The sequence below is a fragment of the Urtica dioica genome, chromosome 3, assembly GCF_054948205.1.
Source record: "Urtica dioica subsp. dioica isolate 48M chromosome 3, U.dioica_male_clone48M_v1_H2, whole genome shotgun sequence".
Taxonomy (NCBI): Eukaryota; Viridiplantae; Streptophyta; class Magnoliopsida; order Rosales; family Urticaceae; genus Urtica; species Urtica dioica.
In genome coordinates this window covers 44,215,641-44,228,037 of record NC_142758.1, presented here as the reverse complement: position 1 = coordinate 44,228,037, position 12,397 = coordinate 44,215,641, and the positions used below count along the sequence as shown (strand labels likewise).

General features: G+C 42.8%; 2 protein-coding genes and 1 pseudogene across 3 annotated transcripts; 1 reads left to right on the top strand and 2 right to left on the bottom strand.

Annotated features, from left to right (window-relative positions):
• Positions 1-92: 92 nt before the first annotated feature.
• Positions 93-9,528, bottom strand: LOC149403026 (uncharacterized). The gene is made up of 3 exons (XM_089608608.1): positions 9,460-9,528; positions 8,315-9,380; positions 93-138 (listed from the first exon to the last, which is right to left on the bottom strand). Exons 2-3 carry the CDS (start codon positions 9,328-9,330, stop codon positions 93-95), a joined length of 1,062 nt encoding a protein of 353 aa, XP_089464734.1. The 5' UTR covers positions 9,331-9,380; positions 9,460-9,528.
• Positions 1,009-1,753, bottom strand: LOC149403028 (lipoyl synthase, mitochondrial pseudogene; annotated as a pseudogene). The gene is made up of 2 exons (XR_016296088.1): positions 1,334-1,753; positions 1,009-1,252 (listed from the first exon to the last, which is right to left on the bottom strand). The product of XR_016296088.1 is annotated as a lipoyl synthase, mitochondrial pseudogene (transcript).
• Positions 7,393-8,290, top strand: LOC149403027 (uncharacterized). Its single transcript, XM_089609296.1, has 4 exons — positions 7,393-7,508; positions 7,602-8,000; positions 8,067-8,215; positions 8,275-8,290. The coding sequence occupies exons 1-4, from the start codon at positions 7,422-7,424 to the stop codon at positions 8,288-8,290; spliced, it is 651 nt and encodes a 216-aa protein (XP_089465422.1). The 5' UTR covers positions 7,393-7,421.
• Positions 9,529-12,397: the final 2,869 nt, after the last annotated feature.

Here is a 12,397-nt window from a genome sequence, read left to right as displayed (position 1 = left end):
TCTCAGGGGAGAAGTTGAAAATCTGACAACGTTCATATTATATTATACAAGCAAACTTGCCCGCACGTTGCATCGGGATTATTTGATACATTTTAACACCAATAAATTATGTATATAATTGATAAACTAATGATAATAGATTATATATTTGATTCATTGTCTAAGAAATATTACATCGTTTCAACATAATCAAACTATGCAAAACGTTAAAATAGCTATTAATTCTAAGTTCTATTTTAAACTAACCAATTTAAATGTAGTCAATTACTTTGTAGTGAATATGCAATTATGATATGAGCAGTGTAGCAAAATAGTCAAAATGAAACTATGAAATTTGTTTTTAGTCTACGTTTCACAACTATTAGGGAAATAGCCAACAGCTTTATGTGGCAATAATTAAGGTCTAATCTGCCCTTATTTATTAACAAATTCGTAATTTTCTCTCTCCTACTTTTTTCATACACTTTTTTACATAAAAACTTCAAAAAATCATATCTATCTCATATGAACTCGAAATTGAGTGATTCCAAATCCTACAGATTCGTGACGCCGAGATCTTCAAAAATAGATCCATTGTGTTTGATGAAAAATCATGTTTAATACCATAGATGTAGAAAAATCACGTTATTACCTTAAATATGGAAATAACTGAAATTTTTTAAAATTATCAAAAAAATAAATGGAAACGTAAATATGATTCATTAAACATAATTTTTCATCAAACACAATGGGTCTATATTTGAATATCTCGACGCCACGAATTTATAAGATCTGAAATCACTCAATTTCGAGTTCGTATGAGAAAAAAACGAATTTTCGAAGTTTTGATGCAAAAAAAATTATTTGAAAAAAATAGGAGAGAGAAAGTGACAAATTTGTTAATATATAAGGGCAAATCATACCTTAATTATTGCCACATAAGCCATTTGGCTATATCCCTAAAAATTGTCAAACATAGGCTAGATCCAAAATCACATGTTTGAAGTGGCCTAGTTAGTTACAAATCTCTTATAATATTACAAATATTATGAAAATGTTTACAAATTTTGGTGTGTGTTTGCTCACGGCCAGCTCCTTCAACTTTCTAACCGTCTGGGCGAAATGATAACTTCCTTGATCAGCCAAATCGTCCCTATCAACTCTCGTGATCACCACGTAGTCCAATCCCCACGACGCAATTGCCTCCGCCACATTGGTCAGCTCATTTGGATCCGGCGGCGGAGGAGTCTTCGACGTCTTCACATTGCAAAACCTGCACTCGAGCAACAGTAGAGCATAAAGAAAAAAGACTCGGCTTCACAATCCCTAAGCGAAAATTCATCAAACAGCTTACCTGCAACCCCGTGTACGCGTGTCGCCAAGGATCATGATCGTGGCGGTGGCCGTGCCGGTCTCGCCGCCGGACCAGCACTCGCCAAGGTTAGGGCACCGAGCCTCCTCGCAGACCGTGTGGAGCTTCAAGTCCCTGAGCTTTCTCTTGATCTGGACGTACTTCTCGCCTCCGGGGATAGACTCCTTCATCCATTTCGGCTTCGAAATTGGCTTCTTCTTCGTGCCGACCTCGACGGAGTATGCTCCGGCGGAGAAATCGGAGAGCGAGGGCGATTCCTAGGCCAGGCGTGCTCGGAGTCCGGTGAGGGTTTGCGGGAACTGAGGGGCCGCGGATGAGGGGGGGCTTCAACGGAGGACGATAAGAGCCTCGCCGCCGCGCCAGCAGATTTCAGGGCTCGACCTAGGGTTTCGTAACGCGACGCCATTCAAGAACAGAGGTCTAGAGAGAGAGATGGATTGAGATGACGAAGACGAAGATGGTGGTGGAAAATTTAGTTCGTAGGATTGGACGAGACTCTTTCGGGTCGGGAGGCTTTGTGTTTTGATAAGAGCAGTGTTATTCACCAAATACTATTCGAGAAGATTGAGTGTTTGAGTGATTTGGGTTCTGTGTTTACGTGATTGAAGATTCACGTGCGTTTGACAACTGAAGTCATCCGGGCATAGGTGTTTGCTCGAAAAGTGGAATTGAGGTGGATCTCAAATTCAGGGGGAGTCCCTGGTCTAGGTATTCAATTGTGGTAATATTTTGATTTTGTGTTGTAATCAAAATATCCCGAAAATACACACTGTGCGCCCTAAAATCGAAAATTCAAATCTTTCCCCCCATTTTATTTCGGGATTCCGAAAATTTCGCTCAAGTATTTTCAAAATACTCGGGGGCTACTTGTGGGGGTCAAAAATCAATTATTAATAATTTGGGCTTTAGTTCGACCAATGCCCAACAACAGACCCAACTCGACTCGAAGAGGTTGGCCCAAACCCAATAAGAAGCCCAGCTCGCCGAAGAAATGACGTATTACCTACGCGGATTCAGTCAAAGGAATTGGTCATAGGCGGACATTGGACCTCGCCGCGAAGATCGGATATGAGACGATTTCAACCAGTAACGTGGCGGAGCCGAACTGACGAACACGTGTCCACTTCAACAAACCAGCCTCGACTATAAATAGAAGCCGATATGTCAAAATTCGCACACGCAAACTTAGAATCTTATTTTCGATCTCTTATCTCTTTATTCTCTGGGTTCGCCCTTGTTGAGTTCGGCACTCCGCCATTTTCTAGTTTGTAATCTCTTCGGTTATTAATAAAAACTCCGAGCATTTATATTCGTTTCTGCCCATTTCTTTTGAATTTCCTTTGCTTCTTATACGACGTCTTCTGAAACCCATATTTATAATAAATCAAATATATATATATATATATATATATAAAATTATAATTTGAGATTGTTGAAATCGACATCAACAATTTGGCGCCGTCTGTGGGAACATCGGAAAGGCTAACCTCGAAAGGAGCAAATTCGCCAGAAAAGTAATATCATGTCTTCCACCCCAACTCACTATGAATCGGGAGAGGAAATCCCTCCGGGGATCAGGGCAATCCTGGATATGCTGAACAAAAAAATAGAAAGTCAGGAGGAAACCAACCGGAGCCTCAACGCCCGATTGGATTCCCTCTTGACCCCTCAAAATACTCCGGGTCAACAGCTGGGATCCGGCGAAGTGACCGCCCTAGAGTCCGCTCGTAACGCGGCGTCAGCCGCGCAGACGAGCCGGGTTTTTCCTCCTGGAGTCCGTCTGGAGTTTACCGGGATCCAAGTTTCTCAGGGCATGGACCAACCCCCAGGTTCGAGCTCACAGCTCGGAGGGGGTACAGAAGAGGTCGCCACAGAAGCCACGATCGATCCGGAGGGACTGCCCCCGCCCCCGCCAGCGGGAGCACCTCAAGGATTTTTCTCGGCAGACTTCGGACCTCGCCCTGTAACAACTTTCCAGATGTTCACCCCCCAATATTTTAGCGGGCAGAACCAGATGCAAACTGATCAGGGCGAAGTCACTACGATCACGCTAGTGCGCACGGGACTTCGCCACTTTCAAGAGGGCGAACCCAGCACGACCGAATTCGAAAGCTTCAAAGAGTCGGTAACAGCCGAGCTAAAGGCTGTCCGCTCAAAATTCCACAGTGCGACCAGCTCGGCCCCCGAGATAGACTGACTTGTCGCCGAAACGGGAAGGACCCCTTTCGCAAAAAACATAACCGACGTCTTTATTGGGGATGCCGGGAAAGTTCGACTCCCGCGGTATAACGGGACCTCGAACCCGAAGGCTTATATCATGTCTTTCAGGATTGTAATGGGACGAGCTATGCTGACAGAGAGAGAATAAGAGGCAGGGTACTGCCAGCTGTTCGCTGAAAGTTTATTTGGAGCCGCTTTAGAGTGGTTCTCCAGGCTCGAGCCGAACTTCATCGATAGTTTCGCCAAATTGTCGGCAGCTTTCCTAAAACACTACTCGATGTTCGTCGAAAACGAGCTCACGATAGCGGACCTATGGGGGGTTCAGCAGAAGGAAAAATAGTTCTTAAAGGATTATATGATCCGCTATAAAGACGTCCTCTCGAAAATCTCCAATGTCGACCCCGAATCTGCCATAACCTCTCTGAGGAACGGACTGTGGCACGAATCGAGGTTCAAACTGGAGATGACTGTGAACTGGCCCCTGTCACTAGAAGACGCAATCCACAAAGCTGCGAACTACGCTAAGGCCGAGGAGGAGTTCACCTTCTTGGCAAAACAGCGTGCGGCCGAAAAGAAACCTCACGCTAACACATGGGTGCGCCCCGTAAGCGCTGGGAACAATCCCCGGAGGCCCAACCCCCAAGAGGTCGGACCACAGGCTAGGAAACAGCACACCCATCTGGGTTTCGCTTTCAACATAGGAGAAGAGAGCAAGAAGGGAGGTCCCCAGGCAAAAAAGTGGACTAGGGATCCAAACGCGTTCTGCGACTTCCATCAGACCACCGGCCACGCCACCATAAATTGCGAAACTGTGCGCAAGGTGTTAGCCGAAAAATACGCGAAAGGAGAATTAAAGAACATCGACTTGGGTCCCCCGCCCAAAAAGAAGGTCTTCAACAATCGTGGTAGAGGCAACCCCTCGCCAAAAAGATCCAGGCCCATCGAAGAAGGGGAACCGGAGTCCCCGCCGACCGCGGCAAAACACCAAGTCGACTTCATAATGGGCGGGTCGAAGTTTTGCAAAAGCTTAGTCAATTCAATAAAAGCTCATCAGCGTCAGCTGATGAATAAGACCGTCAAGATCGGAGAGGAACAGGATGTTCAAATCTCATTCTCCGAAAGAGAAGCCGCCGGAGCAGCAGACCAGCATGATGACGCGCTCGTAATAACAAGAGAAATTTCATTTTCTAGACCTAAAAGTTATGAAAATATCTCAATTAGACCCGTTAAGTAAAAAATATCCAAAATTGGACTTTTGTACCAATTTTGGACAAAAATGCCCTCAATTCAAAATAAACCTCATAACATCATCTTCTTCAATTCTCACTTCCTCACTTTCTCACTTTCTCTCACTTTCTCTCAACACAAAAAAACATTTTCTCCATCTCCACCAAATCCGACGCCATCCTCATCAAATCCGACGCCATCCTCATCAAATCCGACGCCGACCTCGACACCTCCGACGCCCACCACCAACTCCGACGCCGACCCCGACCTCCATCAACCTCCATAGCTACCTCAAAATGACAAAAAAGGTATGTTTTTTAATGGTTTTTTTAATGGTTTTTCATGGTTTCTTAGTGTACCATAGATAAGAAATAAGATTAGAGTGGTTTCATAGTGATTTTTTTTTGTTTTAAAATCTGGAAATGTTTGGATTTTTTTTTTTTTTTTTAAATCCTGACGGAGACGGTCGGATCCCGTCGGATCCCATCGGACTCGGTCGGATTCCGACCGAATCCGATGGGATCCGATCGTCTCCGTCTTCAAGTTATTTTTTTTTTTAAATTTCGTCGGATCCCGTCGGATCCCATCGGATTCGGTCGGAATCCGACCGAGTCCGATGGGATCCGACGGGATCCGACCGTCTCCAGCAGGATTTAAAAAAAAAAAAAAAAATCCAAACATTGAATCCCGTCGGCTTCAAAGTGAATTTTTTTTGTTTTTTTTTTCTAACGAGAGATGGGTTTAGATTTGAATGATATGTAATTGTGTTTTTAGTTGTGTTTTGAATGATATTTAATTTTAGTTGTGTTTTGAATGATATTTGTTTTGTTTTAAAATTTATTAGTGATTGAACTTGTTATAACTCGTGTTTTAGGAGAATGTAACGTGGTTGCTATGTGATTAAACTTGTTACAATTTTTTAAATTTTTTTTTTCAGATTTTAGTTGTGTTTATTGTTGGATTGTTTTGAATGATATGTAATTGTGTTTTTAGTTGTGTTTTGAATGATATTTAGTTTTAGTTGTGTTTTGAATGATATTTGTTTTGTTTTAAAATTTATTAGTGATTAAAGTTGTTATAACTCGTGTTTTAGGAGAATGTAACGTGGTTGCTATGTGATTAAACTTGTTATAATTTTTTATTTTTTTTTTTCAGATTTTAGTTGTGTTTATTGTTGGATTGTTTTGAATGATATTTAGTTGTGTTTTTAGTTGTGTTTTGAATGATATTTATAATTTATTAGTGATTAAACTTGTTATAACTCGTGTTGTAGGAGAATTTGACGTTGCTATGTGAGAGTAATTTTCCGGGTCGAATCACGTATAGTGGTTCGGGAATGTTGAAGCTCGTGAAAGAAAAATTCACAGCTCTGGATCTACTTCAAAGGATAGCAGAGACTCCGTTCGCTCAATTCTTCGAGGCGACGACGTTAAATTTCTCTTCAGTACTTTTACACTCTCTGCTTCTTCGAAAGGTGGAGTCCACGAAAAGGGGTGAGATTCACTTCGGTATCGGAAATAAACGCGTGAGATTCGGTAAACTCGAATACGCGTTGATCACCGGATTCAGTATGGAAGACGGTCCGACGGCGGAGGAGCAGAACGAGCGAAGAAGTAATAGGCTCGTGACCGATCACTTAAACGGCGTGCGAAACGCCAAGTTCGAAGTCTTGACGAACGCGTTCAAGACATGTCAAGATCCGGAGGACGCGTACAAGCTCGGATTGTGCGTGTTTGTCATTGGGTATCTCCTCGGAGTAGAACACAACCGAGTCATTAACGACAAGTATCTCTACATGGTTGAGGACTTGCCATTCTTCTATTCTCTGCCGTGGGGGAACATCACGTGGACAGAGACGTTCTCCGCCCTCTCTGTGGATATGTGGAATAATATGATCGAGACTCAGAATCAACTTCTAAAATCTAATAATGAACTTCGAAAATCTCAGAGTCAGTTGGTACGATCTCAGGCAACCGTCTTGAGGGCTCTAAGTACAAACGGTCGGAGGCTAGAGAGAATGAGGCGATCTCAGGTTAGTTTTTTTTTATTTTTTAAATAAATTAGTCATTTCTATAAAAATTTAGTTTCTTATTCAGTATTTTGTGTCATCAACTTACAGCTTGACATGTTCGAGAAGATAAACTACATTTTCTCGGACGTGACGGGTTTATGTCCCGGGCCGTTACCAACTACACAAGCATGTAAACCTCGTCCACCTCAACCTAGTCCTCCGGCCCCTCCTAATCCTCCGGCCCCTCCTAGTCCTCCTGCCCCTCCTAGTCCTCGTTCACATGCGGCGTCACAGCCGTCGTCTTCGCATCCCTCGTGTACGACGAGGAAGCCGGTTTCACCTAGTAAAAAACGTCTCCGGCGGAACGATGCATCAGATAAGACGCTCCCGTTGTCCACCCTAGCACAGAAGAAGGCGAAAGAGAAGGTACGAACACCATCTCAAAAGCGTATTCGAAAAGATACTTTCTCCGCCGATTTCACGGATCCGACGCGGCCGAAGTATGGAACAAATAAGCGGGTGTCGCCGTTCAAACCGTTGAAGGAGCCAATACTTAAAGATTGGGATGCCGTCGTGAAGTGGAGTAAAACGCGAAAACTTGATGGTCATTTTATGCCGAGGATTTATGTGAAGATCGCTAGCGTGGAAGAAAATTTTTTCAAGCTCCTTCTCGAGAACGGAAAATGGCTAGACGACACGGTATGTATAACTACTTTACGTTTAATATGTTTTTTCATCTAAAAGTTAATTATTATGACTTAAATATATTTGTTAATCCAAATACGTTGACAGCATATTGATGCTATTATACATATGCTACGGAGACGCCAACGACAATATGACGGGTATCGTCAAGACGTCTGCATCATGGATACCCAATGGGTCCAACATGTATATGGGCGTTATACGAAAGAACAAGAGTTCAAGAAGATTGCCGACGAAACAGGCAATGAGGCGGAGATCGTAGACTGGGATCAACGACTCGTGTTTGATCCTATGACTGGATACAGGAACTCTCAAGTCTTGCCGTGGAATTGTGCCGTGGAGATTTTGTTCGTCGTGAACTTCAAACAGATGCATTGGTTCACGTTCCGAGTCGACCTCAAAGAGCTGACCATAACCGTCTTGGACTGCCAAAATGATATTGTGAAGATGAGAGAACATGCCAACAACTTCAGAACGATGATGGATGTTAGTAAACTTTAAAGTTTATAGTAAATCATATATTTATTTTCTTACATTCTCATGTTAACGTAGGATTGGTGTCAAGCGATATCGAAGGTTATGGCAATGTCGAGATTATTCAACGAGCATCCGAAGTCGGAGCGAGAGCTAGATGGCGGGGAAATTCGACTTCCACCGTTCGGATGGGTAGTTGACGATACCATCCCACAATGTGTGACAAGGTATGTAAAAAAAATTATGAAGTTTTATTTAAGAGTTATGTTAAAAAAATTATGACAAGGTTAAAACACTTGTAATGATAAAGGGAAAAGTTTTAGTCTTACCGTTTTCCAGGAAAAAATGCTCTTGCCCACCGATCAAAACCGACTTCCTCGAGATACTTAGCCATCTCGACATCTTTTCTCCTCAACTGCTGAAAATGAGCTTCGAAAGCCCGCTTATTGAAGGCATAAGCGGCATCATACAGTTCAATTCCACAATGATCAGTCTTGAATTTGTGTTGGACATTTAGTTTGAGATGATGGAAGCATGCTCCATGAGGGATACCGGGAAACACCACTTCGACGCCATGTATGATGCTAACATGTCGATCGGATATGAACACCAACTCTTCAACGTCTTCACCGATAGCTTCTCTCAACTTTCTCAAAAACCAAATCCACGAAGCGTGACACTCGCTATCTACTACCCCGAATGCAAGTGGATACAACTGAGAATTAGCATCCATCGCAATTGTGCATAGCAACTGTCCACCGTATTTTGTCTTCAAAAATGCACCGTCTAATGATATGACGGGTCGACAAGACTTGAACCCTCTACGACACGCCCCAATAGAAAAGAACGCGTATTTGAATCTATCGCCATCTTTCACAAACGCCGTAAGAGTCCCTGGATTCTTCTGCTCCAACATGTATAACCAAGATGGTAACTTCTGATAAGATTCTTCTGGCGTACCTCTTACGTAAGAAATTGCTTTCTCCCTTGTTCTCCACGCTTTCAAGTACGATATGCCAACACCCCATCTTGTCTTGACTTCCTCTCTTACGTTATGCGCTGAATATTCAGCCATAGAGCTAATGTTGTACTTATCTTTGAAGACGTGCCCAATAACCCAAGGTGCAGCTCCTCTATGACCTTCTGTTCGAACCACACGCGCGCAAGAATGTCTACTCTCATACGACGTTATCTGCCACATGTCAGACCACTGCACAACACCCCTCAGCTTCCAAGTGCACATCTCATTTTTGCATATGACATACCATCTCTTTTTCGAAGACGATTTCACTCTAAACTCAAAATTATTTTTTAGAGCAAAAACATGAATCTGTTGCTTCATCTGTTTCTTTGACTCAAACTCTTTCCCAAGGTATATATCTTCTGTGCTACCTATTGCATGTAATCAATGGTTATAAAATATATAACATAACATTTTCCATATATAAGTAGATATCATTGTTTTTATTACCTGTGGAAGAATGTGACAATAGAGTTGGACCTTCATTACGTTCTTCTTTGACAACATCAGCCGCTGTGAAGTCAGGGGCTTCCCATGAATAACGCACGAAATCCGTTTGTGAAACATCTTTACGAGGGTCACGTGACGGTTCACCTTGTTTTGATTGTTCCCCGTGTCCTGATGGTACTGCAAAATGTTTAACAAAATCTTTATATTCTTCATGATTTACAAACTCTTCGAATTCTGTTTCTTTGTCACTGTTGAGCCCATCTTCTCCCTTGTCACTTTTATCTTCGTCAACTTTGTTATTTTGTTCTTCATCATCTTCTTCCTCGTTGTTGTGATAATTATGTCTATCATGCACGTATACTTCATCATCTCGATCGGTGATTATCAAATTCTTTCGTCTCTTGTTGAGTTCAACACGAGGCGACTCTTCATTGATCACATTTTTTCCTTTATCTACTTTGTTTGCACTGAACGCTGTGATTTCTTTCGATATCAAAGTTACACAAAGTGCATATTTTCTACGACTTTTGCACTTCGTGTAGTACTTAACATCAATATCGTCCTTCAACAAAGCAGGCTCAATCGGCATATTACCCGCTTCATATGGAACTTCTAACTTTAAGTCATACTTTGATCTGTCTATATCGACTCTATTGTACACCTTGTCGACTAACCCCGTGTATGTCGTCTCTTTCGAAACTTCAAGCGGAAATGTTCTTGCATTTTTGAACACGTATAAGTGTCCATTTCTCTCCCATGTGCCGTTAACCATCAACAAAACTGCAACAAATATAACATAAAATACATTAAATAAAAAAAAAAAGTTTTTTTTTTATTTTTTCTACATACACTATCGGATCCGGCCAGATCCGGTCGGATCCGGCCAGATCCGGTCGGATCCGGCCAGATCCGGTCGGATCCGGCCAGATCCGGTCGGATCCTGCCAGATCCGGTCGGATTCTGGCAGTTTGCCAGATCCGGTCGGATCCTGCCAGATCCGGTCGGATCCTGACCATGCCAGATCCGGTCGGATCTTGCCAGATCCGGTCCGAATTTTATCTTAAATTTCATCGGAAATCGTACTTAAATTTCATCCTAAATTATCGGATTTCATCGGAAATAACGTTAAATTCCCGGATATTTGACCTAAATCTACTAACTTCTTTTTTTCTACACAAACTATATAAACATAACTATAAAAGATGAATGAATGAGCATACTAACCCATTTCGACGAGATTGATTGAAGTGGATACTCAAAAATGATGAAACGAGAGGAAATGAGAGAGGATGAGAGATGAAAAGAAGTATAGAATGAAGTGAAGATGGTTATATTACCTTGAAAGGGTATTTTTGTCCGAAATTGGTACAAAAGTCTAATTTTAGATATTTATGAACTAGTGAGTCTAACTGAGATATTTTCATAACTTCGAGGTCTAGAAAATGAAATTTCTCAATAACAATCGATGTGTCCAACTCCGAAGTCACCCGAGTCCTGATCGATGGAGGGAGCTCCGTAGATCTAATTTTCAAAGATACCAGTAAAAGAATGGGAATCGAGGAATCTGAGATCGAGAAGGAGCAGACCCAATTAACAAGCTTCAATGGGTCGACCACTCCATCAATAGGGACTATCAAGCTGCCTGTAAAGACCAACGGGATAAATAAGATAGTCGAATTCCAGGTTTTTGGAATGCCTCTCCCCTTACAATATCATCTTGGGGCGACCATGGATACATCGGATGAGGGCCGTCCCCTCTACCTTCCATCAACGTATCCGGTTCCCCACGCCTGAAGGGATATGTGAGAGAAGAGGTAACCAGGCAACCTCCCGTAGCTGCTACCTCACTAACCACAAGCAAAATATTAAAGAAACTAGTGAGAAACAATAGCAATTAACAAACATAGAGCCAACAAAAAATGAAGGCTCTAAACTGGAAGAAATAGACTCCCCGAGTACTGAAATGACAGTACAAATACAACTCGACGGCCTCGACCCCTCTAGGTGCATGGGAATCGGAGCCGAGCTTAAGGGAGGCATACGGCGAGAGCTGATTTGTTTCCTGAAACGAAATAAATCTACCTTCGCTTGGACGACGGAAGATATGCCAGGGATTAGTATCGACGTTACGTCCTATCAGCTTAACGTAGACTCAAGTTTCAAGCCGATAAAGCAAAAAAGGCGTAAACTTGGTCCCGACAGGGCATCAATAGTTAACGACGAAGTTGAAAGACTCCTCAAGGCTGACTCAATCCACGAAGTCAAATACCGGGACTGGTTGGCTAACACCGTCGTCATAAAAAAGGAAAATAGAAAATGGAGGGTGTGTATCGACTTCACTGACTTGAACAAGGCATGCCCCAAAGACAGTTTCCCCTTGCCGCACATCGACCAGTTGGTGGAGGCAACCGCGGGACAAAGATGCTTTCTTTCATGGATGCATTCTCAGGATACAACCAGATCCTAATGCATCCGGACGATCAAGAAAAAACGGCATTCATAACTGACCGAGCCACTTATTGCTACAAGGTCATGCCATTTGGACTTAAGAACGCTGGCGCCACCTATCAAAGGTTAGTCAACGAAATGTTTAAAGAAAAAATAGGAAAGACAATGGAGGTGTACATTGATGATATGCTCGTCAAGTCCCTAAGAGACTGTGACCATGTAGGGCACTTGCAGGAATACTTCGAGGTATTGAATAAATACCAAATGAAGCTGAACCCTGCTAAATGCTCATTCGGGGTATCCTCAGGAAAATTCCTCGGGTATTTGGTGACCCAATGCGGAATTGAAGCAAACCCAGACCAGCTGAACGCCCTAAGAGAAATACCCTCACCCCGTAATAGATGAGAAGTACAGCGACTGACAGGCCGCATCGCCGCCCTCAATCGCTTCATCTCTCGATCCACGGACAAGTGCCTCCCATTCTATCACT

Excerpts from the sequence above, each read along its gene's own strand:
- LOC149403026 (XM_089608608.1), bottom strand. The coding sequence starts at position 9,330 with ATGAAGCAACAGATTCATGTTTTTGCTCTAAAAAATAATTTTGAGTTT. Across the intron at positions 139-8,314 it reads TTTTTTCCTGGAAAACGGTA|TATTATCATTAGTTTATCAA; the intron begins AGACTAAAACTT and ends AAATATATAATC.
- LOC149403027 (XM_089609296.1), top strand. The coding sequence starts at position 7,422 with ATGCCGAGGATTTATGTGAAGATCGCTAGCGTGGAAGAAAATTTTTTC. Across the intron at positions 7,509-7,601 it reads GAAAATGGCTAGACGACACG|CATATTGATGCTATTATACA; the intron begins GTATGTATAACT and ends ATACGTTGACAG. Across the intron at positions 8,001-8,066 it reads ACTTCAGAACGATGATGGAT|GATTGGTGTCAAGCGATATC; the intron begins GTTAGTAAACTT and ends ATGTTAACGTAG.